This window comes from Taudactylus pleione, unplaced genomic scaffold, assembly GCF_031769625.1.
Source record: "Taudactylus pleione unplaced genomic scaffold, aTauple2 ptg000189l, whole genome shotgun sequence".
In the NCBI taxonomy this organism is placed as follows: Eukaryota; Metazoa; Chordata; class Amphibia; order Anura; family Myobatrachidae; genus Taudactylus; species Taudactylus pleione.
The window spans coordinates 12041604-12065273 of record NW_028284591.1 but is presented as its reverse complement, the minus strand read 5'-3'; the positions used below and the strand labels follow the sequence as shown (position 1 = coordinate 12065273).

The following is a 23670-nucleotide window of genomic DNA, read 5'->3' as shown; positions in this document are numbered from 1 at the left end:
TATTGTGTCTGCATCAGGGTAACTTCATAAGTTCGTTGGAGGCTGTCTCTCATTCTCTGTCTTCCTCACACATGACCCTGCTCAGTCCCTGACTCCCTCCCCTCCCTAGGCTGCTGCTAAGCAACAGGGCTCATTGCTAGCTCTGATTGGCTCTCACTGTCTCAGAGAGCCAATCAAAGCACAGCCCTAGTCCCTGCAACAGCAGCAGCCAGTCACTCACTCAGCACAACAGTTTTTTATGTGACATTGCTTCAGTAAAATCGTCACTGCTCGGCTCCCTTTTGTCACAGATGAATGGTTTATACACCTAAACCTTACTTGACCAATGCTGTATAGAATAGTGAAGACCCCATCAAAATCCATCTAGTTTTTCAAGAGATTAGTCCGATTGAACAGACAGACCCCTAAACCAGGGACTATATATTTATTTAGATTTTTTTAATTTTTTGGCCTTTTTTCCCATAGGTTGTTTAATGTGTTTATTGTCTGGTTAGAAGATGATAAGTTCCAGAAGGGAGATGTGTATATCCCAACTCTCCCCAAGCAGTACGACCCTCACCTGCTGGCTAAGATCATGCGCAGTGAACAGGTGAGAGACTGAGCATTGGACAGGGAAGGAGTGATGCACATATATTACGTCAGTGTTTGAGTAGCATTTCTCAGGACTGCAGTATGTTCAGTGTTTGTCCTCTTCTCATCTATGTACCCTAATTATTAGCCAGATCATCTGAGGGTTACTGCAGCAGGAGATGGGTGAGAGGGGAGCAGTGACAGATATATTAGTGTGATTGTGTCAGTGAGGACAGGGCTGCATGTGACAGGGGCATATAACTGAGAGTTATATAGTAGGAGCAGAGTCCCCCAGCAGTACAGAGTATATCAGGAGATGGGTGATGTCTTAGTGAGGACAGGGCTGCATGTGACAGGGGCAGTGACATGATGTGAGGAGGGGAATGGGGGCAGCAGGAAGTCACAGGCTGAGAGTTATATAGTGGGAGGAGCAGGGGCCCAGCAGCACAGAGTATGTCAGGAGATGAGTGATGTGTTAGTGAGGACAGGGCTGCATGTGACAGGGGCAGTGACATGATGTGAGGAGGGGAATAGAGGCAGCAGGGAGCCACAGACTGAGAGTTATATAGTGGTAGGAGCAGAGTCCCCCAGCAGTACAGAGTATATCAGGAGATGAGTGATGTGTCAGTGAGGACAGGGCTGCTTGTGACAGGGGCAGTGACATGATGTGATGGGGGGAATGGGGGCAGCAGGAAGCCACAGGCTGAGATATATATATATATAGTAGAAGGAGCAGGATCCCCAGCAGCACAGAGTATATCAGGAGATGGGTGATGTATTAGCGAAGACAGGGCTGCATGTGACATGATGTGAGGAGGGGAATGGGTGCAGCAGGAAGTCACAGCCTTACAGATTAAATGGAGGAAGCACAATATAGAAAACAAATCATGCATCCAGCTTGTTGTCAACTTCAGAAGATCCAGTATATTTAATTATTGTATGATCATCTTTTTTTTTGCTGGACAGCAATAGAACCGTGTTACCTGCTGGCCAGAATGCCATAGTGCTCTGCGTATGTGACATTATTAAACAACGGATTTTGATTAAAGCACCAGTTTAGAATGGGAATCTTCTAGATGTATTTTGCACGGTTACACGGGGAGTATATTTTTTACGTGTAAGGACCATTTCCACTGTCTCATTATATCTCTCATCCTTAAGCTAATACTCTTCTCTGAGAGCAAAGTGAACTTCTAAAGATTAACTGAAGCCTCTTGATAAGCGAAGACCCTGGCCCTGACAACTGATAGATGTCATCCCTGGGGCTCTAAATGTCTGTCCGCTGTCCCTCCCAGACTTGGGACTGAAGAAGGGCAGGGGTCTCGGGAACAGCCGGAGGAGGAGGGGTGGAGGGATTCACAATAAAAGTGAACACCGGTTTTTTTTAATACATGAATCTTTCTGCTGGTTTTATATTTAAGGAGATCTGGTTAATATCCGGGATAGATCTAGTGTGAATTCTTGCAGATACATTTATTTCCTTTTTAAGTATCAGGACATTGAGCACAATTGCAGGAAGCAATACTACAGTAAGGGACAGACTGACCTCACACTGTTTTCCTACTGTAGACTCTCTGGATGGAGTACATTAACCTGGAACGCCTCATGTATGACATCCAGGAAACGGTCAACGTCTGGAACCAAATCAAAGTGGAGATGGACACAGGTTTGCTGACTCCCGTTACCTCTGTGGACACCCCCACTCCAGTCACAGGTATGGGCACCGCGTTCTGTGTCTGCTATGGAGCGCCCGATGTCTGTTTTTTAAACAAAATGTTTTTGTTTTGTGGGAATTCAATTGTTTTGCGCTGCCCGCAGCTCTTGTCTAAAGTGACGGCAGCCATTCAATTGTTTGTGCCGATAGGCGTCGATTCATTCTGTTGGCACCCTCCTGAGGTGGCGCGCAGGAATCTGCAAGAAGTCTGGCTTTTGGGCAGCCATTAATTTGCAATGGTTTCGCCGCTTTACGCGTCTAAGCCCGGTGCATTTGGGTGTGATGCGCGATAAGTAATAGGCGCCCTTTGACTCACGCCTGCCGGCCCAAACGATTGAATATCACCCTGTCACTTTAGATGGGAGATCGGGTGCGAGAAAACAGTATTAGTTATTGGCACAGCGCAGCTTTAGCTGTGTGACTATTATAACAATTTCAACGGCCACCTTTGATTGCAGAATCCGTATTGATACGATGCCCTTTTATAGCGTTAATTTTTTTTTAATTAAATTTTTAATATTTAAGTAATTTAAAGGATTTAATTCTAGAGTCTGCGCGTGTATCGGCAAGTTCCGCTTCCTGCTGAGCTGTACAAATTCAAAAACGATTATTAAATCTAATGTAGAAATATATTTTACTTGTAAGGGAAAGCGAAGTAGCACAAACTGATCGCCACAATGCCGGGATTACCGCAGCCATAGAGGAGATCATTCAGCAGCGTCGGGGAGAGAGTGCCCCGGTGTACAAGAAACCACTGCACATATGTGGCACTTTGGGCCTGATTCAGACCGCAAGCGGGTCGATGTTGGCCCAGTGCGCATGCGCACGACGGAGCCGGCTCCGTCGTGCGCATGCGCGAGACCCGGATAGCGACGGGGAAGCCGTCGCTCCAGGTCTCGCTACAAAGGGGGCGTGCTGTTGATGTTGAGTGACAGCACGCCCCCTTTGGTGGGTGGGCCGGGGGCGTGTCTGCCCAGACCGCCGGCACTCCCATGGGAACGCCTACAAGTGATGTCAGTGGGAGTGCTCTCGGCTTTGATAGAGCCGAAAGCACTCCAGGGCTTGCGGCAACGAGACCCTACCACAAGCTATGGCCGCTCGCTATAGCTGTGGGTGGTCACACACAGCTATGCGAGCGACCAGGAGGTCGCTCTAAAAAAATAGAAGGACGGCCCTGATTCAGAGCGAGCGCTCTGTCAGAGCATCCGTCTCTGAATCAGGGCCTTTATCCACAGTGTATTTTACCTAATGACCAGGGCTGGATTAAGGTCTTTGGGGGCCCCTGGGCATCAAACTCGTGGGGGCCCCTGTGAGTGATCAAAGGGCAATTATACAGCGACCTGCGGCAGCAGGTGCAGTTCCTGTCTTCTCACCTCCTGTGGGCTTCAGACAGGGTTCAGACGCTGCTGGAGTGGGGCTGTGCGGCGTGACCTTTGACCTCTGCACTGCCGTACAGCCTGCCCGCCAGCCGGAGCAGCACCCGCTCTGAGCCCAAGGGGTGGGGGGAAGGGAGGGAGGGGTTGGAGAAAAGGCAGAGAGTGTCTTCCTACTTCCGTGACATAAAATCCTTTTGTACAGAAAGTTGGCTGGTCCAATGAGAAAGTTGGTGCACCGTTTTAGTTGGACAGACAAGTTGGAGGGTACACGGCCGCGAGACTGAGGATCAGGCAGCCCCTAACCTTTAGCAGAGCCGCAGACCGCGTTAAGATCGGGCACCTACTAATCTATGTTGTCCCAGCAGGAAATGGATGGAGGGCGAGCAGGGCACTGTGTAGCTACAGCTCCCACTGCGCATGACCGAGACGGGGCAACATTCATGGTTCTATTATAGGTGCCTGCAGATCTCTTTATGGAACAAATTCTTCGATCACAATCTTAGGCCAGCGATTAGTCAGGCACCAGTTTTAATTGATCAGTTTATGTCTTCTCAGCTGCCAAGGAGAGAATCCTAAAGAACCTGAAGAAGCACAACCCCCCCTGCCCGGGCATCACCCTGCAACTCATGAAGCCACCTGTGCCAGTCATCCCACCTTCTTGTTATATCAACACGCAGGAAGCCATGAAGCTCGTGCACAAAGATCTAACCATCCTGCAGCAGCACGCCAAGTGAGAGCCGCATGTCATGTACGAGGTCATGTGGGACGTATAGACTGTGCGCCAGCTGTATTCCGCAATAGTCAGATGTTAGATTGTGCAGGAAAACGCTGTCGTGGCGTGGAAAAAAAGCCGCCGCCACTGCAGCATAGCACCACGCATACAGATTCAGACTCGGTCGCACACAGATGTACAAGTGTCGCATATCAAATGAATCCGTGCAGTGTCGTGGGGTGGAGTGAAAAAGATGCTCGGCGCAAGCAGAGTCTCACGGGACCTGGCGCATCGAGTAGGGCTGTTAGGTGCGATTGCGGCAGTAGTGTATGAGGGGGGGGGGGGGGGGCAGTGTCTAGTAAAAAAATCATTGGCCTGCTTGTCCAGTTGTGCATTCGGACACCCCGGCATCGATTGGGATGAAACCAAAGCGAGGTGGTCCAGTTGGATCTTGGCCAGGTTTTAGGGGGGTTAGGGTCTCAGTCGAACCTCCCAATGGTGTACGCTGGGCAGAACTTTGACCGGGGAGCCTTTTCTGGGCCATCCACTGGATGGATCTGGATAAAAACTGTACAGATGGGTGGCAATTGGTCTGAGATGCCTACTGGAGTGGTTGGGGTCCCCGTCGGACCTCGTGGCAGAGTGTGCTGGGCAGAACTTTGACCCAGGGAGCCCGTTCTGGGACATCCACTGGATGGATTCGGACGACATCACATAATAAAACTTTAGATTTAAACCCGGGCAACGTTGTGTGTGTGTGTGTGTGTGTGTGTGTGTGTCACACATACATTACACACACACTTACCTTGCTGCAGGTTGTAGATGGGGACAGGACCAGGCAATGTCATTAGTCCCCTCCCCCTAGCGACAAATTGCTGCGATTTGCGGGTCAATCGGGAGGGTGCGGAGCCAAATTATGCAATTCTAATAGAATTGCATCATATTGGCTCCGTCTCCACCCCATTGACCCGCAAATCGCTGCATTTTGCCGCAAGAGGGCGGGGCTTAATTACATGGTTGCTCGCACTTGCCTCTGTCAGGGAGAAGGTTTATGGGTACTCCGAAACCCCCCCTGCGTGCACTACTGATCGTAGGATGTGTGTAGACTGCAGTGTTGGCCTGTTAGAGTTCTGTTTCCTGGCACCGCTGACATGCATCTGTGTGGGGGATCAGCGAACCAGCGCTGCCTCCTTCATCATACAGTAACTAAAGAGCGTACTGCTGCACTGACGTGTGATTGTAAGCTCACACACTGAGACAACACTGGTTACAGACTGTACTTTACAAATGCTAGCTAGAAGCCGATTGGTCAACGTCTCCACTTTTCCACCCTCTAGGAGGCTCGATTCATCTCCCCCTTAATCTCTATTGGAGAGATGGGTGGAAACAAGTAGTGTAATCACCAATGTTTCTAACCTGTCAGTCTGAGGCCATCTGTGGCTATCCTGCTGTGTAGAACTACATATACTCTGGCTGATAAAGCATGCTGGGACTTGTAGTTGTACAACAGCCGTAGAGCCATAGATTGCTGAAGCCTGACAAATAATACTTCGGCTCCGATACTATAGGCCATGGTTTCCGATGTGGTTACTTCTTGCTGACCGGTCCCTCTGTTTCTGTCGCAGAACGGCCTCTATGCGGGAGTCCCAGCAAGTTGCCTTAGACAGCGAGATGCTTGATACAATCCCTAAACTCTACGTCAACAGGGAGGAGCAGATCGAAATGAAGATGGAATGTCGGAGCAATTTAAATAAGACCTGCAGCAGACCTGCTGTTGTGATGGTCAAGGTGAGGGGTCCTATCAGATCAGTAACAAGTTGTCCGCGTACCTTAGGCAACTTATCTGCACAGTTAAAGGACAAGTGAGTATAGTCTACATTTCCTAACGGAGTTGGATAGAGAGTGGAAGCGTGTAGTCCTCAATAGCATTGTGCAATGATGTGAGGAGGGGAATAGAGGCAGCAGTTATTCACAGACTGAGAGTTGTATAGTGGGAGGAGCAGGGTCCCCAGCAGCACAGAGTATATCAGGAGATGAATGATGCGTTAGTGAGCACAGGACTGCATGTGACAGGGGCAGTGATGTGAGGTGGGGATTGGAGGCAGCAGGAAGTCACAGACTGAGAGTTATATAATGGGAGGAGCAGGGTCCCCAGCAGCACAGAGTATATCAGGAAATGAATGATGTGTTAGTGAGGACAGGACTGCATTTGACAGGGGCAGTGACATGATGTGAGAAGGGGAATGGGGGCAGAAGGAAGAGTTATATAATGGGAGGAGCAGGGACTCCAGCAGCACAGAGTATATCAGGAGATGAATGATGTATTAGTGAGGACAAGGCTGCATGTGACAGAGGCAGTGACATGATGTGAGGAGGGGAATGGAGGCAGCAGGAAGTCACAGACTGAGAGTTATATAGTGGGAGGAGCAGGGTCTCCAGCAGCACAGAGTATATCAGGAGATGGGTGATGTGTTAGTGAGGACAGGACTGCATGTGACAGGGCCAGTGACATGATGTGAGGAGGGAAATGGAGGCAGCAGGAAGTCACAGGCTGAGAGTTATATAGTGGGAGGAGCAGGGACCCCAGCAGCACAGAGTATATCAGGAGATGGGTGATGTGTTAGTGAGGACAGGGCTGCATGTGACAGGGGCGGTGACATGATGTGAGGGGGGGAATGGAGGCAGCAGGAAGTCACAGGCTGAGAGATACGGAGTGATTAGTATGTTGGCTTGTGTAAATTTAGGATAGCGTTTTAGAGGCCGAGTGCGCTATAATTGAGGTTTGAGGAGAGAGGTCACGGTTCCCAGGTACAGGTAACACCTCTAAATGATGGTATAATGAGACTGGTTCTCTGTAGTTTGAAGGCATGCAGATGGATGAGTCCGTGAGCCAGCAGCTGCATGTTCTGCGCAGAGAGATGAAACAGTTACAGGCTGAATCCACTAAACCGACTCAGCTTAACATTATAGAAACCGCTGTACATCTGGAGAACTTTATCACGTGAGTTATCCTATAGAATGTTGTTATTTCCAGTGGAATTAGTAAGAAATGTAAAGAATTATTGTGTTGTTATTTCATGTATTATACCTCTATGGGGCCCATTCACTTATACGCCGGCTGCTGCTGTTATGACTTGCGGCATGTGTTTATCACTCATTTCTCAACCTATGGAGGAGAAACGAGTTACCATAATGGCTGTTACGTGCGCAGCGCTCATGTCGCATAAGCTCCTCCCCTGTCATTAAATCTGCCCCGTTTGTGATTAAAAAAGATCACTGTGCAAAAACCGGACAACCAGATCATTGGCATGCTCACAGCAGCACAGAGATTTCAGGAGCAGAGTGCTCGGATCGGGTGTGGTATGATTGACCGCCGGACGTGAGCCCGGCGGTTCAAATCCCGACCCCAGTATGCCGAAGAGCGCAGATCCCGACGGGGGTAAGTAAGCTATCTAACCCTCCCCTCTCTCCCCCCCAACCCTAACCCTCCTTCAGGGGTGCCTAACCTTAACCTCCCCCCCCTAGTGCCTAACCCTAACCTCCCCAGGGGTGCCTCCCCCCTAAACCTAACCCCCCACCCTAACCTCCGCCGGGGGTGCCTAACCGTAACCCCCCCTTCCCCTAGCCTGACCCTAACCCTCCCAGTGGGGTGCCTAACCCTAAGTCCCCCCGGGAGCCCCTAATCCCCCCCCCTCGGCTGTCCACTTGCGATGTTGGGCTTACCTCCGTTCGGTATGCCAGGCGTTGGTATTTCGGCAGGTGGATAATGATAGGCGTCGGGATTTTGACACCTATCATTAGTCCCCTGCTGGGATTGCACAGTCGGGAAGCCGGCGATCGGCATTTCGACCGTTGGCTTCTTGGCTACCAACCATCGGATCATGTGGCAGGCTTCTGTCCACCAACAAAAGCCCTCAGGATTTTTGTAAAGTAACAGAATTTAAGTTATGGGGAAGACTTTGTTAGGTTTTTACTGGCTCCACCATCCCCATTCTCCAGAGTATATGTGAGCGCAGTTTGTTTCCAATACCCGTTAAGTGAGCGCGCACCTTGTGCTTGCTGTACAGTTCTGCGCCTTTGTGCAAACGTTGTGTTGGCCGCTGTTTGTCGCACTTAGCCTGGGACCCTACCTGAGTACAGCTATAGCTGCCGTATTCCCAGTTGTATTCAAAATATGTGTCTAGCGCTAAGTTTCCCTGTACCGTAAACCGTTTCTGGGCTTCATGCTTGTTGGTAGAAAGTTCTCCATGTGGGTGTATAATCCCGCGTAACTCACATGTGCTACAAACACGTGCCATATGGTTTGCGTACAATGGACCAATGGTAGTGGATATAACATGCTGCTGTTTGGGTTTTGTCTGCGCAGGGCTCTCGTGAACGCGTATAAAGTGCAGTCCCCGCTGGAGATCCAGAAGATTGGAATCGGGACGTTCTTTGCCATTGTGGAGTTTGTGTGCGATGAAACCCAGCGTCACCCTCCTTCCCGGCAATTCTTCACCTCTTGCATCGAAATATTGGGGCAGGTGGGTTGGTTTGTGTGTTGCAGTAAATGTGATGGAATTACAGGGTCTGCTGCGGGTGGCATTGGTCTCATTCACGCTCCAGTGTTTTGCATTAAATGATAGCCTGACATAGGAAATGGCCACTAGCGAGACCTCTCCCTGCCGGACACAGGGCCTGATTCAGAGCCGCTCGTAAGCGGCCGCTCGTTCGCTCCGAGCGATGTTTGCCCAACTGCACATGCGTACGGATCGTTATACGCATGCGCGAACCAGTCAGTGCGGCCGAATTTCGTTTGTTCGCTAAACAGCGAATGCCTGCTATTTTGAGTGACAGGAGGAGGCGTATGTGGGTGGTAACGGGAAGGTGCTTAAAAACGGGGAGTGGAGATCCGAACGCAGGCGTGCTTAAATGTCAAAACGGGCGTTTTAAGGGTGTGCATAATTAATACAGCAGCGTCATTGACCACGTCACTGGGTTATTTTATAGCCAGAACTGCTCGCATGATTGCGGTAGCAAAAACCAACCTCAAGAATAGCGAGCAGTTTATACGCTGGTCGATGTACTCGATTAATCTAATAAATAGCGGACATGACGTAGGATGCGAGCGGCCAGGGGGCGTATTTTTCCAAAAAACGACCGCAAGTTTTGTTCGCTCGTTCAGACCTAGAGGCGTGAACAGACCGCAAAGAGCGAACGGTTCATTTGAAAAGCCACCCCTATTTTCTGGACGAGCGAGCGCTAATTGCGTCCGGCTCTGAATCAGGCCCACTGCGTACACGGGATGTAGGGGCTCATTCGGACGTCAGATGCAAGAGAAAGTAAGTCCGCACCTTGCGCTTTGCCCCAGCCTGTGCCGAAAGCTGCATCCGCATGATTAAGTAGCTCTGTGCACGTCGCGTCTCTGGTGGACGTAACACAACGTGACCTGGGAATTTTTAGGAGGTGAACGTGCAAACGTGCAGAAAAGATACAGGACCTCTGAATGAGGGTGGCCGCATCTATTTTCTGACCCGGCCTCCTGGCCGCTCGCTAGGCTGTGGGTGACCACCCACAGCTTTAGCGAGCGGCCAGGTGGATGGTCGCGATGGTCAAGATCATCGCGACCATCTGGGCTTGCGATGAGACCTCGTCTGCTGCAAGCCCCAGTGAGCTTTTGGTTCTATTAGAGCCGGAAGCTCACCACTGACATCACGAGTGATGTCAGTGGGGCCACCCCCAAACGGCAGGCGTTCCGTCGGGAACGCCTCCGTTTGGCAAGCCACTGCCCCGCCTACAAAACGGTGCGAGCTGTCGATCACCATCGCCAGCCACCCCTTTTGTAGTAAGCCCCGAAGCGAGAGAATTTCTCTCTCGCTACGGGGCTTGCGCACACGCAGTGTGGCCGCTGCGTGTGCGCAGGGCCTCTACATCGACCCACTAACGAGCGGGTCTGAATGAGACCCACAGTCTCTTGTACAGATGTGTCCGTACACATCTTTTCTGCATTCATGCTAAAAAGACCCTCTCGGCGCGCCAGGTCCGGTGAGGACTCTACTAGCGCTGGGCGTCTTTTTTTGCGTCTTTTTCTGCCATGCGATGCTGTGGCCGGAGGCAGGCCACACGGGGTTAATGGCTGCCACAGCACTGAAGGGATTACCCCTCATGCCATTGCGCCCTTTTTAAAAGGACAGTGTAAAAGCACACTGCCCATGGTTTATAATAAACTGTATTAAAGTATATATATATTGCTGTAATGCACTGCAGCTGATCTACAATGCATTAGTGCATGATGCAGAGTATATTTAATAGGCTATGCACTATATGGTTTAAATGTATATTTTGTAGAGAAAATGCACTTATAAGGAATGTATAAGTTGTGTTAGAAGGCTGTAACAGTTAAGTGAAATGGTTACGAGACCTTCTCACCTCCTGACATAGGAAGTGATATGTTAATCATCCTGACCTACAGTATGATAGTGGTCAGACCCATTGTGTAACAAAGCTTTCTTTGTAGTGCATTCCAAGTGAACTCTGGCTGGAAGGTTACTGTGTAAAGGTGTGAATGGTGTCATATAGCCAAACACTTCACATACAGAACTTACTTTTGAAAAGACAATTTGTTTTTAAGAAGATCCTTGTGGATGCCACTTCTAAAAGCTGAATGTGTTAAGGTTGGAAATGCCAAATTGATTGATAAGGATGAATGTCATTTACCATTTCCTGTGACATGTTATACCAACATGTTAGGAGACAGTATAATGTATGATAAATCGGTTTGTGTTGGTGGATTAGGAAGGAGGATATTGAGAGACTCCTTTGAAATGTAATATGTTGTTTCATTTATGTTCTATGAGATAGCCTGATTGGCTAGAAGGAACACAGGGTGGATTTGCCCCCCTGTGATGTTGTGTGTAAGAATGACATAAAAAGAGGGACTGTGAGCCCTGTATGGGGTACAACCCTGTAACTTCTATGAGGAGAAGAGCTGCTGATAAGATTCCTGTATGTGGTACATCTTTGTAAATCCTGTGTGGAGAAGAATTGCTGTAACATCCTGTATGCTGATATTCCCCTTCAGACGGAAGGGAGGGTCTTCTTTAAGACATTGAGCAAATAAACATAGTTTGCCTTTTACTTCAATTGCCTCAATCTTGCGACCAACAGAATTGCGCAAAAACGCTATTCCGTTCTCCTGCTGTTCTGGGTAAGAGCTCCGTGTCTCCAAGTTCAAGCCCTCCTCCAGCTACCGTGCAGACCTGGTCCATTGCGAGGGATCAGGTGGGAACAGCCGACACCAAACAGGAGGTGTGTCTGCAGTTAGTCAAACGCATACGCAGCAGAAGCGGTTCCAGGTTCCGAGGCAGGAGCCTGAGTGTACCTAATAAGCGGTTCCAAACGCCGATGGTAGAGTTTGGTGGTGGCAGCATCGTTAAACGCCCACGGCGCAGTGGGCGGAGTCAATGACAGGCGGTTACTGACGGTGAGTGGGAGTCCAAAAGCGCTAACCCATGACCAGGGACGGCCTAGGCGAAAGGCGTCCGGTCACATCTGCGACTAAGATGCGCCAGATATACAAGTGTCGCAAATCACATTAATCAGCACAGTCTGCTTATGCCTCCTAGTCCCATCGCATTGCGACTTAGACACATTTTCGGCAAAAAAGAGACGCGCGATGCTAGCAAAGTTGCATGAGACCTGGCGGCTCAGTCACGCCAGGCAAGTCGCACTGCGCTGCGTATTTAAGCTAGATGTATGAGGTCACATCTGTACTAGACGTTTAGCCCAACTTCCAGGCTTGTTTGAGGCGTCTGGACAGAGATGGGACTCCAGTTTCAGACCGATTTTTCTGTACCCAGCACAGGGTGAGTGCAAGTTCCGATTACTAATGATGATAGCCGCGGACAGCGGAAACAGTGGGCGCACTTATACACAAGCGGACGCACGGATACTCCTATGGATGGGCTGGTAACCGCATCAGCATGAACTAGCAAGTAAGCTGCCGTGGCCGGACACAGGTGCGATCATCAGCATCGGCCCTTTAGAGCAGTGGTTCACAAACTCTGTCCTCAGGACCCCACACAGGTCAAGTTTTCCAGGTCACCCAGCAGGTACACAGGTGTAGTCATTACTCACTGACACATTTTAAAAGATCCACAGGTGAAACTAATTATTCAGAATGTGATTCTGTGGGGAGACCTGGAAAACATGCACTGTTTGGGGTCCTGAGGACCGAGTTTGAGAACCTGTGCTTTAGAGCATTGGCAAAAAAATAAATGCCCTTTATTTGCACTTAAAGCCCCCCAAGACCTGTAGAGACAGAGGGTCTGATTTCGAGGTGTAAGCTTCGATGTTGAGACGGATTAGCGCTGCTGCCAGTGGGTGCGTCAGTATGAACAGAATCGGTTGCGTCATTGGCATAAAGAGCCAGATGTGGCAGAAGACACAGCTGGTCTGCGTCCACCTCTGAAACAGCGCCAGATCGAGCGTGTGCAAGTGCGCGTTGCTTACGTGAAGGGGCAGATTCAATTCATCTCTAGCTGGCCATTACGGTAGGCTGATCCTGGCTGCACCTCCATAGGCTGTGAGCAGAATCCGCCTCCCGCGCTTAACGTAATCTGCACCTATCTGGGCACACGCCTCTTGGAGATGCCGTCTACTCTGAGAAGGCCAAACCCTCAGATATACCTGTTAGGTGTCGTACAACTAGTGTTTCCCAAAGCCATGTTGTGTACAGCAGTCTCCTCAAACACCTTGGGGTGTATTTACTAAAAGGGCAGAAATATAGACGTTGTTGCCCATAGCAATCAATCGGATTCACCTGATCATTTATCTAGCACCGTCTAGAACATAATAGCTAGAATCTGATGGTTGCTGTGAGCAACATCCTATAGACCCGCACCTTAATAAATATACCCCCTTTTCTTTTATCGCACCAAATAGACCCGTTTCGTGTGCCACGGACCTTGCGATGTAGCCCATGGCAGAGTGTCTAAGTTGCGTCTTGTATCATATGGCAAAAAGACACTAGGAGGGATATTTACTAAAGTTTAATTGTGATCGTTTTAAAATCAATCAACATCAATGTTGTGTTTATGGGGCTAAATCACACATTTACTAACAGACCGGTTTTTTAAGTATTCGTAAATGTGTCATTTTGCCCCAGAGATACAACATCGATTTTAATAGAATTGCATGCATTTTAAATCGATCAAAATCGACCTTTAGTAAATATACCCCCGCCGAGGACCTAGGTGTATGAGGACACATCTGTAGATATAGGTTGGGGGTAAAAGAATATTAATCAGCATTAATATTAATCAGTGTAGCAAAAACAATTATTTGATTTAATATTAATAATGGAAACCAACACAATAAAAACATGACAATTGTGTCTCCTTGCTGAGCTGCTGGCAAACTGGAGAAGAGCCGATGGTTACAGGAGAGGGGATGCGTCCGCTTGTGTCCTGCGTCAGGCTAATTAGGGGCGCAGAGTGATCCATCGTCTGTGTGCCTCTACAGCTCTGGAGAAAGGGGATTAGTACATAGACAGCTGCTCCCCTTATTCTGAATAATGTCACAAGTCTCCATGACATTTGGGGGTCGCAGGTTCTTGTGTTGATAAACGTCCTATTCTTGACCAGTCTTCGGTGTTTTCTCCTTTCTCCCACGCCTTAGGTCTTTATCAGCGGTACCCAGTCTGAGTGCCGGCCAGTGCTGCAGACCGTATTGCAGAATCGGAGGTTGTGCAACCTGCTGTCGCCTTATTTCACCCCGGCCGCCTCTCCCGGGGACTTTGTACATTTGTACGAGAAGGTGGTGGAGGCCATATCCGAGGACAACAATGACATTATCTTCATGCTGCTAACTAAGGCAGGTACCGCGTCGTCACCTCTGAGACCCCGGTGTATTAGATATTATATCCCCTTTATGTGCTGGGCGGCCACCAGGGATGACATTTGGGGAATGATTTGTAGACAGATGAGTTAAGGGGACATCACGCTATGGTCTGTCCCCTCTTACATAAGAGATGAGGTTCAACTCTTGGATTTCCGGTTAAATGTCTTAATGGCCAAAAAATATATGTCAGCATTTAAAGGCTACTTTCACTTTTTTCGCTAAATATTTGGAACAGTGACCCTGATTCAGAGCCGGACGCTGTGACAGAGCGCTCGCTCTGACTCAGGGCCGGGCTATTTTTTTTTTTTATTTAGAACGGCCTCCTGGCCGCTTGCATAGCTGTGGGTCAAGACCATCTCGACCATCGGGCTTGTGACGAGACCCTTGTGGTAGGGTCTCGTTGCCGCAAGCCCCAGAGAGATTTCGGCTCTAACAGAGCCGAAATCTCTCCCACTGACATCACTCGTGATGTCAGTGGGGCCGCCCCCAAACGGAGGCGTTCATATGGGAACGCCTCCATTTGGGCAGCCACTCCCCCGGCCGCCCACCAAAGGGGGCGAGCTGTCACTCAACATCGACATCACGCCCCCTTTGGTACGAGACGCGGAGCGACGGATTGCTCGTTGCTATCCGGGTCTCGCGCATGCGCACGACGGAGCCGACTCCGTCGTGCACATGTGCACTTGCCCACCATCGACCCGGTTGCGAGCGCACAGCGCTTGCGACCGGGTCAGAATCAGGCCCAGTGTCCCCCCACCCATTGCCTGAATTTTAGGATTCACTCCCCTGTAACCCACTTTCCTTGCACTGTTGGGGTGCTTGATGCATTTGTGGTGTAGGGCGCCTAGAAACGCGTTTTACCGTATAAGGCGCACCTCACGCAGATAGCTCCACACTGGCCTAGGCTTGGTGTCCGCCACCTTTGAGGGTGCATTAATGCCAGTTAATTTGTAGGAGGAACAATGCTCTTCAGCCCCTGCAAAACATGAAGCCCCCTTAAAATGTGTTCTACACCCCTTGAAACCCATTTAACCTCATTCTGCACAGTGAAATCGTTTTTCGGTTGCCTATCTAAGCGCCTTCAGGCACCCAGCCTGCACTTTGGCGTCGCTTCTCATATCGTATAGAAAATTTTGTGCCCTCACATATGTAAAAAAATAAATAATAATTGGCTACATGGTGCCTCAATCAGCTTTTGCATATGATTTAGTACCCATAGTGTCTGGTGATTTCGGCGATATCTTATGTCATTGCTTCCTCTGCAGTTTGATTTGAACCACTGGCTGAACTCTGCTAAACCGTCCATGTCTGAGCGGAGCAAACTGCTGGAGTCGGTGCACCTGGCTCTGTCCCTGTGCGGCCTGGTGCCCGAGGAGGACCTGCTGATGCCGTTCAATATCTTCTGCAAGCACTGGAACTCCATCCTGCGCTACCAGTTCCCAGATCACTACAGCGACTGCCTGAGACTGCTCATGCAAAGTAAGTCGCTTTCCCGTGTGTTCTCACCGGTACTTCCAGTGCCGCCACTGTCAATTTTTCTCCCCCCCTGCCCAAACATTTCTGACGCCCCCCTTCCATGGCATTTTGGTAAAATGAATACAGGGCCGTTGATACGCAATTTGGCTCCCAGTGCAAAAGTAAAAAATGTGCTCTCACCAATGACAGTTTACAGTGTTTGTAATTTTTCGTCGTTATAGTAATGCCCCTTACACATTATGCCACACACCGTAATGCCCCTTACACATTATGCCACACACCGTAATGCCCCTTACACATTATGCCACACACTGTAATGTATATTACACCCCACAAAGGGTTGCTGCTAGATCCTATCTGGAGAAAGGACCTCTGTGACGTTGCAGTCACGTGACCGATGCAGGAGGGCCAGATCGCTCCTGTGTTACCATCCACATGGGCATAGAGGGGGAATACTTTTTTGTGGCGAGCGCAGCGAGCGGACAGTTTTGGACACCCGTTATCATCCTTGCCCCTCCCCCTTTGATGACAGGTCACATGGGTGTGATGTCACTGGTCCCTTGGAGCTATGTAGTCTAGACCTAATCATTACCAAAGTGCCACTTACATATTTGCCCCACAGTAAGGCTTCTAAATACTTTTAAATTACCTGCCTGTTGTCAGGGGTCTCATGCTTCTTGTCAGGGGATTCATGTTCGTTGCCAGGGGTTTCACACTTGTTGCTAGGGATTTCACGCTCGTTGCCAGGGATTCTATGCTCGTTGCCAGGGGTTTTTACGGGAGAAGATGCAGCTTTCTGCATCTTCTTCCGGCAGCGCCAGCGTTCCCGGCGCTATGCGCTTGCCTAACAGACACTAGAGGTTCAGTAGGACCTCTAGCATCTGTCTCCTAGGCGGCGCCCATTTTTGGAGGGCCGTTTTCAGCAGGTAGTCCACATGGAATCTGTAGCCCCCAAGCCACCTCGCCCAACAAGCCTCCGCGCCCCCAAGCCACCGCGGGGTCTGCGGTGGCTGTAGTTATGCCAGTGGGAACTTGTCTCCGTATACTTCAATGGGGATTTACACCGTGGCAGGAGATGTCCTGGCTAGACATTATGAAGTCCTAACGTTTGTACTGTGCTTGTATTCCTCTGTATCTACAAGTAGTATGGAGACCGAGGGGCCTGATTCTGAGTCGTGTCGCAACTTCTACCAATATTTCTTTTACTGCGCCTGCGTCCCGGCTGCATACGCATCTTTGCCAACGTACGCACAATGCAGAGTCACGTGCTTCTGGCCCTTTCTCTGCAGATGGCAACTGGGCGGCAACATTGTGAAATCGCACAAGAAAACCGTCTTAATGGCGGTGTCATGGGCGTGTAGCCAGAGTTGGTCACTATTCGGAGTCAAGCGCATGCATTGCAGACGCCAGATGCTGATGGGTCCCTTGCACCTAGCATGTGGTAGGGTTAATTGCCAATGGTAATGATGATGGCTGCTTTTACGTACTGAAAATAAGCGGGACGCTGCGATTGCACAGATGCGTGCCACTCCGTGTCAGATCCATGAGTCTGTGGCTTCAGGTCACTATGTCTGAGACTGACACGCTGGACATGACAGCTGGCACACCTGTACACACTGCTAATAATGATAGATGCTTCCCGATTGGATGACACTGACACTCCTACACACTACTAGAAATGATAGATGCTTCCCGATTGGATGACACTGACACGCCTGCACACTACTAGAAATGAGAGAGGTCTCCTAATTACATGACACTGACACTCCTGCACACTACTAGAAATGAGAGAGGTCTCCTAATTACATGACACTGACACGCCTGCACACTACTAGAAATGAGAGAGGTCTCCTAATTACATGACACTGACACGCCTGCACACTACAAGAAATGAGAGAGGTCTCCTAATTACATGACACTGACACGCCTGCACACTACAAGACATGAGAGAGGTCTCCTAATTACATGACACTGACACGCCTGCACACTACTAGAAATGAGAGAGGTCTCCTAATTACATGACACTGACACGCCTGCACAGTACAAGAAATGAGAGAGGTCTCCTAATTACATGACACTGACACGCCTGCACATTACAAGAAATGAGAGAGGTCTCCTAATTACATGACACTGACACGCCTGTACACTACTAGAAATGAGAGGTCTCCTAATTACATGACACTGACACGCCTGCACACTACAAGAAATGAGAGAGGTCTCCTAATTACATGACACTGACACGCCTGTACATTACAAGAAATGAGAGAGGTCTCCTAATTACATGACACTGACACGCCTGCACATTACAAGACATGAGAGAGGTCTCCTAATTACATGACACTGACACGCCTGCACATTACAAGACATGAGAGAGGTCTCCTAATTACATGACACTGACACGCCTGCACACTACAGGAAATGAGAGAGGTCTCCTAATTACATGACACTGACACGCCTGCACATTACAAGAAATGTGAGAGGTCTCCTAATTACATGACACTGACACGCCTGCACACTACATGAAATGAGAGAGGTCTCCTAATTACATGACACTGACACGCCTGTACACTACAAGACATGAGAGAGGTCTCCTAATTACATGACACTGACACGCCTGCACATTACAGGAAATGAGAGAGGTCTCCTAATTGCATGACACTGACACGCCTGCACATTACAGGAAATGAGAGAGGTCTCCTAATTACATGACACTGACACGCCTGCACATTACAGGAAATGAGAGAGGTCTCCTAATTACATGACACTGACACGCCTGCACATTACAAAAAATGAGAGAGGTCTCCTAATTACATGACACTGACACGCCTGCACATTACAAGAAATGAGAGAGGTCTCCTAATTACATGACACTGACACGCCTGTACACTACAAGAAATGAGAGGTCTCCTAATTACATGACACTGACACGCCTGTACACTACAAGAAATGAGAGAGGTCTCCTAATTACATGACACTGACACGCCTGCACACTACAAGAAATGAGAGAGGTCTCCTAATTACATGACACTGACACGCCTGCACACTACTAGAAATGAGAGAGGTCTCCTAATTACATGACACTGAAACGCCTGCACATTACAAGAAATGAGAGAGGTCTCCTAATTACATGACACTGACACGCCTGCACACTACAAGACATGAGAGAGGTCTCCTAATTACATGACACTGACACGCCTGCACATTACAAGAAATGAGAGAGGTCTCCTAATTACATGACACTGACACGCCTGCACAGTACAAGAAATGAGAGAGGTCTCCTAATTACATGACACTGACACGCCTGCACATTACAAGAAATGAGAGAGGTCTCCTAATTACATGACACTGACACGCCTGTACACTACAAGAAATGAGAGGTCTCCTAATTACATGACACTGACACGCCTGTACACTACAAGAAATGAGAGAGGTCTCCTAATTACATGACACTGACACGCCTGCACACTACAAGAAATGTGAGAGGTCTCCTAATTACATGACACTGACACGCCTGCACACTACTAGAAATGAGAGAGGTCTCCTAATTACATGACACTGACACGCCTGCACACTACAAGAAATGAGAGCGGTCTCCTAATTACATGACACTGACACGCCTGCACATTACAAGAAATGAGAGAGGTCTCCTAATTACATGACACTGACACGCCTGTACATTACAAGAAATGAGAGAGGTCTTCTAATTACATGACACTGACACGCCTGCACACTACTAGAAATGAGAGAGGCCTCCTAATTACATGACACTGACACGCCTGCACACTACTAGAAATGAGAGAGGTCTCCTAATTACATGACACTGACCCGCCTGTACACTACAAGAAATGAGAGAGGTCTCCTAATTACATGACACTGACACGCCTGCACATTACAAGAAATGAGAGAGGTCTCCTAATTACATGACACTGACACGCCTGCACAGTACAAGAAATGAGAGAGGTCTCCTAATTACATGACACTGACACGCCTGTACACTACAAGAAATGAGAGAGGTCTCCTAATTACATGACACTGACACGCCTGCACATTACAAGAAATGAGAGAGGTCTCCTAATTACATGACACTGACACGCCTGCACACTACAAGAAATGAGAGAGGTCTCCTAATTACATGACACTGACACGCCTGCACACTACTAGAAATGAGAGAGGTCTCCTAATTACATGACACTGACACGCCTGCACACTACTAGAAATGAGAGAGGTCTCCTAATTACATGACACTGACACGCCTGCACACTACAAGACATGAGAGAGGTCTCCTAATTACATGACACTGACACGCCTGTACATTACAAGAAATGAGAGAGGTCTCCTAATTACATGACACTGACACGCCTGCACATTACAAGAAATGAGAGAGGTCTCCTAATTACATGATACTGACACGCCTGTACTCTACAAGAAATGAGAGAGGTCTCCTAATTACATGACACTGACACGCCTGTACACTACAAGAAATGAGAGAGGTCTCCTAATTACATGACACTGACACGCCTGTACACTACAAGACATGAGAGAGGTCTCCTAATTACATGACACTGACACGCCTGCACATTACAAGACATGAGAGAGGTCTCCTAATTACATGACACTGACACGCCTGCACAGTACAAGAAATGAGAGAGGTCTCCTAATTACATGACACTGACACGCCTGTACACTACAAGAAATGAGAGAGGTCTCCTAATTACATGACACTGACACGCCTGCACATTACAAGAAATGAGAGAGGTCTCCTAATTACATGACACTGACACGCCTGCACACTACAAGAAATGAGAGAGGTCTCCTAATTACATGACACTGACACGCCTGCACACTACTAGAAATGAGAGAGGTCTCCTAATTACATGACACTGACACGCCTGCACACTACTAGAAATGAGAGAGGTCTCCTAATTACATGACACTGACACGCCTGCACATTACAAGAAATGAGAGGTCTCCTAATTACATGACACTGACATGCCTGCACATTACAAGAAATGAGAGGTCTCCTAATTACATGACACTGACACGCCTGCACACTACAAGAAATGAGAGAGGTCTCCTAATTACTTGACACTGACACGCCTGTACATTACAAGACATGAGAGAGGTCTCCTAATTACATGACACTGACACGCCTGCACATTACAAGAAATGAGAGAGGTCTCCTAATTACATGACACTGACACGCCTGCACACTACAAGACATGAGAGAGGTCTCCTAATTACATGACACTGACACGCCTGCACACTACAAGACATGAGAGAGGTCTCCTAATTACATGACACTGACACGCCTGCACACTACAAGAAATTATAGAAAACTCCTAATTACATGACACTGACACGCCTGCACATTACAAGAAATGAGAGAGGTCTCCTAATTACATGACACTGACACGCCTGCACATTACAAGAAATGAGAGGTCTCCTAATTACATGACACTGACACGCCTGCACATTACAGGAAATGAGAGAGATCTCCTAATTACATGACACTGACACGCCTGCACATTACAAGACATGAGAGAGGTCTCCTAATCACATGACACTGACACGCCTGTACAGTACAAGACATGAGAGAGGTCTCCTAATTACATGACACTGACACGCCTGCACACTACAAGACATGAGAGAGGTCTCCTAATTACATGACACTGACACGCCTGCACACTACTAGAAATGAGAGAGGTCTCCTAATTACATGACACTGACACGCCTGCACACTTCTAGAAATGAGAAATGGTTCCTGGTTGGCTGACACTGACACGCCTGTACACTACAAGACATGAGAGAGGTCTCCTAATTACATGACACTGACACGCCTGCACACTACAAGACATGAGAGAGGTCTCCTAATTACATGACACTGACACGCCTGCACACTTCTAGAAATAAGAGATGGTTCCTGGCTGGCTGACACTCATTGGTGTATCTATAATGGGTGCACGGCGTGCAGTGGTCACAGGCTCCTGGGTCCAGGGGATCCCATACTACACACCCTCCACCCATATATAGTTATTCTACCTCTCCGAAATCTCGGGACTCCTGCCTCTACCGGCGCACTAGAGCAGTTCCCGGGAATAAGGCTCGGATGCCATTTTCCCGGAGACCTGTGCCTCGGGCAACAAGCAGGAGTCTACTGTTCTGCCAGAGAGGGGGGGTCACATGGAGGCTACACAAATGCCCTCTCCTCTCTTAAACCGCCCCTGCTGACACTGCTTTAAATGAGAGATGCATCCTGATTGGATGACATTGACAGTCGTACGCAATGCTACAAATATGAGATGCTTCCTTATTGGAGGACTGTAGCATATCTCTCTTTACGATCCGGATCTCATTGCTAGCGGTGTATTTGACCCTAAGCCATCGGTATCTGTGAGGAGGGACTTCATCTACGTAACAGTCTAGGGAAAACACCATTAAGGTATCTTGCTTGTGCCCAGGGCCGGATTACGGTCTGTGTGGGCCCCTGGGCAACAAACTTGGTGGGGGCCCCTATATACCACCGTTTTTCGTCACCCTAGGATTTTTTTTTTCTTTCTGTTCACCTTAATGCCCCTCTTGCAATGTCCACTGTAGAAGTGCCCCTTATGCAATGTCCCCAGTAATGGTTCCCCCTTTACAGTGCCCCTTATGCAGTGTCCCCTGTAGTAGTCCTCCCTATGCAGTGCCCCCTGTAGTAGTGCCCCTTATGCAGTGCCCCCAGTATTGGTCTTCCCTATGCAGTATCCCTTATATAATGCCCACAGTAGTAGTTCCCCCTATGAATTGCCCACAGTAGTAGTTCCCCCTATGAATTGCCCACAGTAGTAGTTCCCCCTATGAATTGCCCTCAGTAGTAGTCCCCCCTATGCATTGCCCTCAGTAGTAGTCCCCTGGTATACAGGGCCCCCAGTAGTAGCCCCCCCCCCATGCATTGCCCCTAGTAGCACACCCCCCCCCCCCATACAGTGCCCTCATGACGTGGCCTCCCTATACAGGGACGCCTGTAGCGCTCCCCCCTATGCAGTGACAGTGCTGCCCCACACGCACACGCACACAAGCCTCCGTGTGTGGGGGCCCAGGGACGACCGCCCCTGTCGCCCCCCCTTTAATCCGGCCCTGCTTGTGCCCTAACGAGAAAAATCAATTGGGACTCTGCAGTGGTACTCCTGCCATTACTGAGAATCTGGAAAACATGAACTGTTAGGTGTCCTTGAGGACCGGTTTGGCCACCCCTGCTATAGGAACACCCGACCTTCCTGTTGCATGGTGGTATCGGTGGCTATGTAACAGGGAAGAAACAGCCACTATTTGGGGAGGGGGCTTATTGCTTAGTTCTAATATTCCCTTCTATGCATGTCAGAGAGGTGTCTGCGCTGTGGACAGGTGGCTCTGGGCCTGATTCAGCCAGGAACATACGCAACCGGTCGCTGCGAGAATATGCTAATCAATGCAAATGCACTGAGACAACAGCACAAGATGCAGACTCCCAGCCCCTTACTAAGCCGCCCATCTCCCTTTACTCACAGCCTGATCAGTACGCAAGATAGCGTAAACATCGGTAACATCGAGAACCATCGGACTCATACACACATTAGTGGTTGGCCTGACCTGCCGCAGGATTTTGCCCGCTTCCTGTGTACAGCTTACGGTATGGCTGCGTATGCCGCCGCACTGCCTGAATTATGCACGCCCCTATAACGACGTTATGACCACCCCCCTGTCACCACCCACCAACGGCAATTCCTGTCAATCAATATCGGAAGGGTCTGTGTGCAGTCTGCGTACCATAACCCGATCGCACTGGCTAGTTCGCTCACGCACAGTGCGATGCATGCGCACATAAAAAAACATCGGCCAACTGCGTGCGTTCTCTACTTTTGTGTTCCGTACTGAATCGGGCCCTCTGTCTCTGAAACGCCTGCGTCCTGCTCCGTTACCAGTTA

General features: G+C 49.1%; 1 protein-coding gene across 1 annotated transcript in view; it reads left to right on the top strand.

Annotated features, from left to right (window-relative positions):
- The window catches only part of EPG5 (ectopic P-granules 5 autophagy tethering factor), a 132079-nt gene that overhangs the window by 71970 nt on the left and 36439 nt on the right, over positions 1-23670 (top strand). Inside the window, exons 24-31 of the mRNA XM_088476515.1 lie at positions 466-589; positions 2140-2284; positions 4216-4390; positions 5998-6160; positions 7231-7373; positions 8739-8895; positions 14030-14224; positions 15517-15730. Of these exons, the coding sequence (XP_088332641.1) occupies positions 466-589; positions 2140-2284; positions 4216-4390; positions 5998-6160; positions 7231-7373; positions 8739-8895; positions 14030-14224; positions 15517-15730 (1316 nt within the window). The remainder of the gene's footprint in view (positions 1-465; positions 590-2139; positions 2285-4215; positions 4391-5997; positions 6161-7230; positions 7374-8738; positions 8896-14029; positions 14225-15516; positions 15731-23670) is intronic.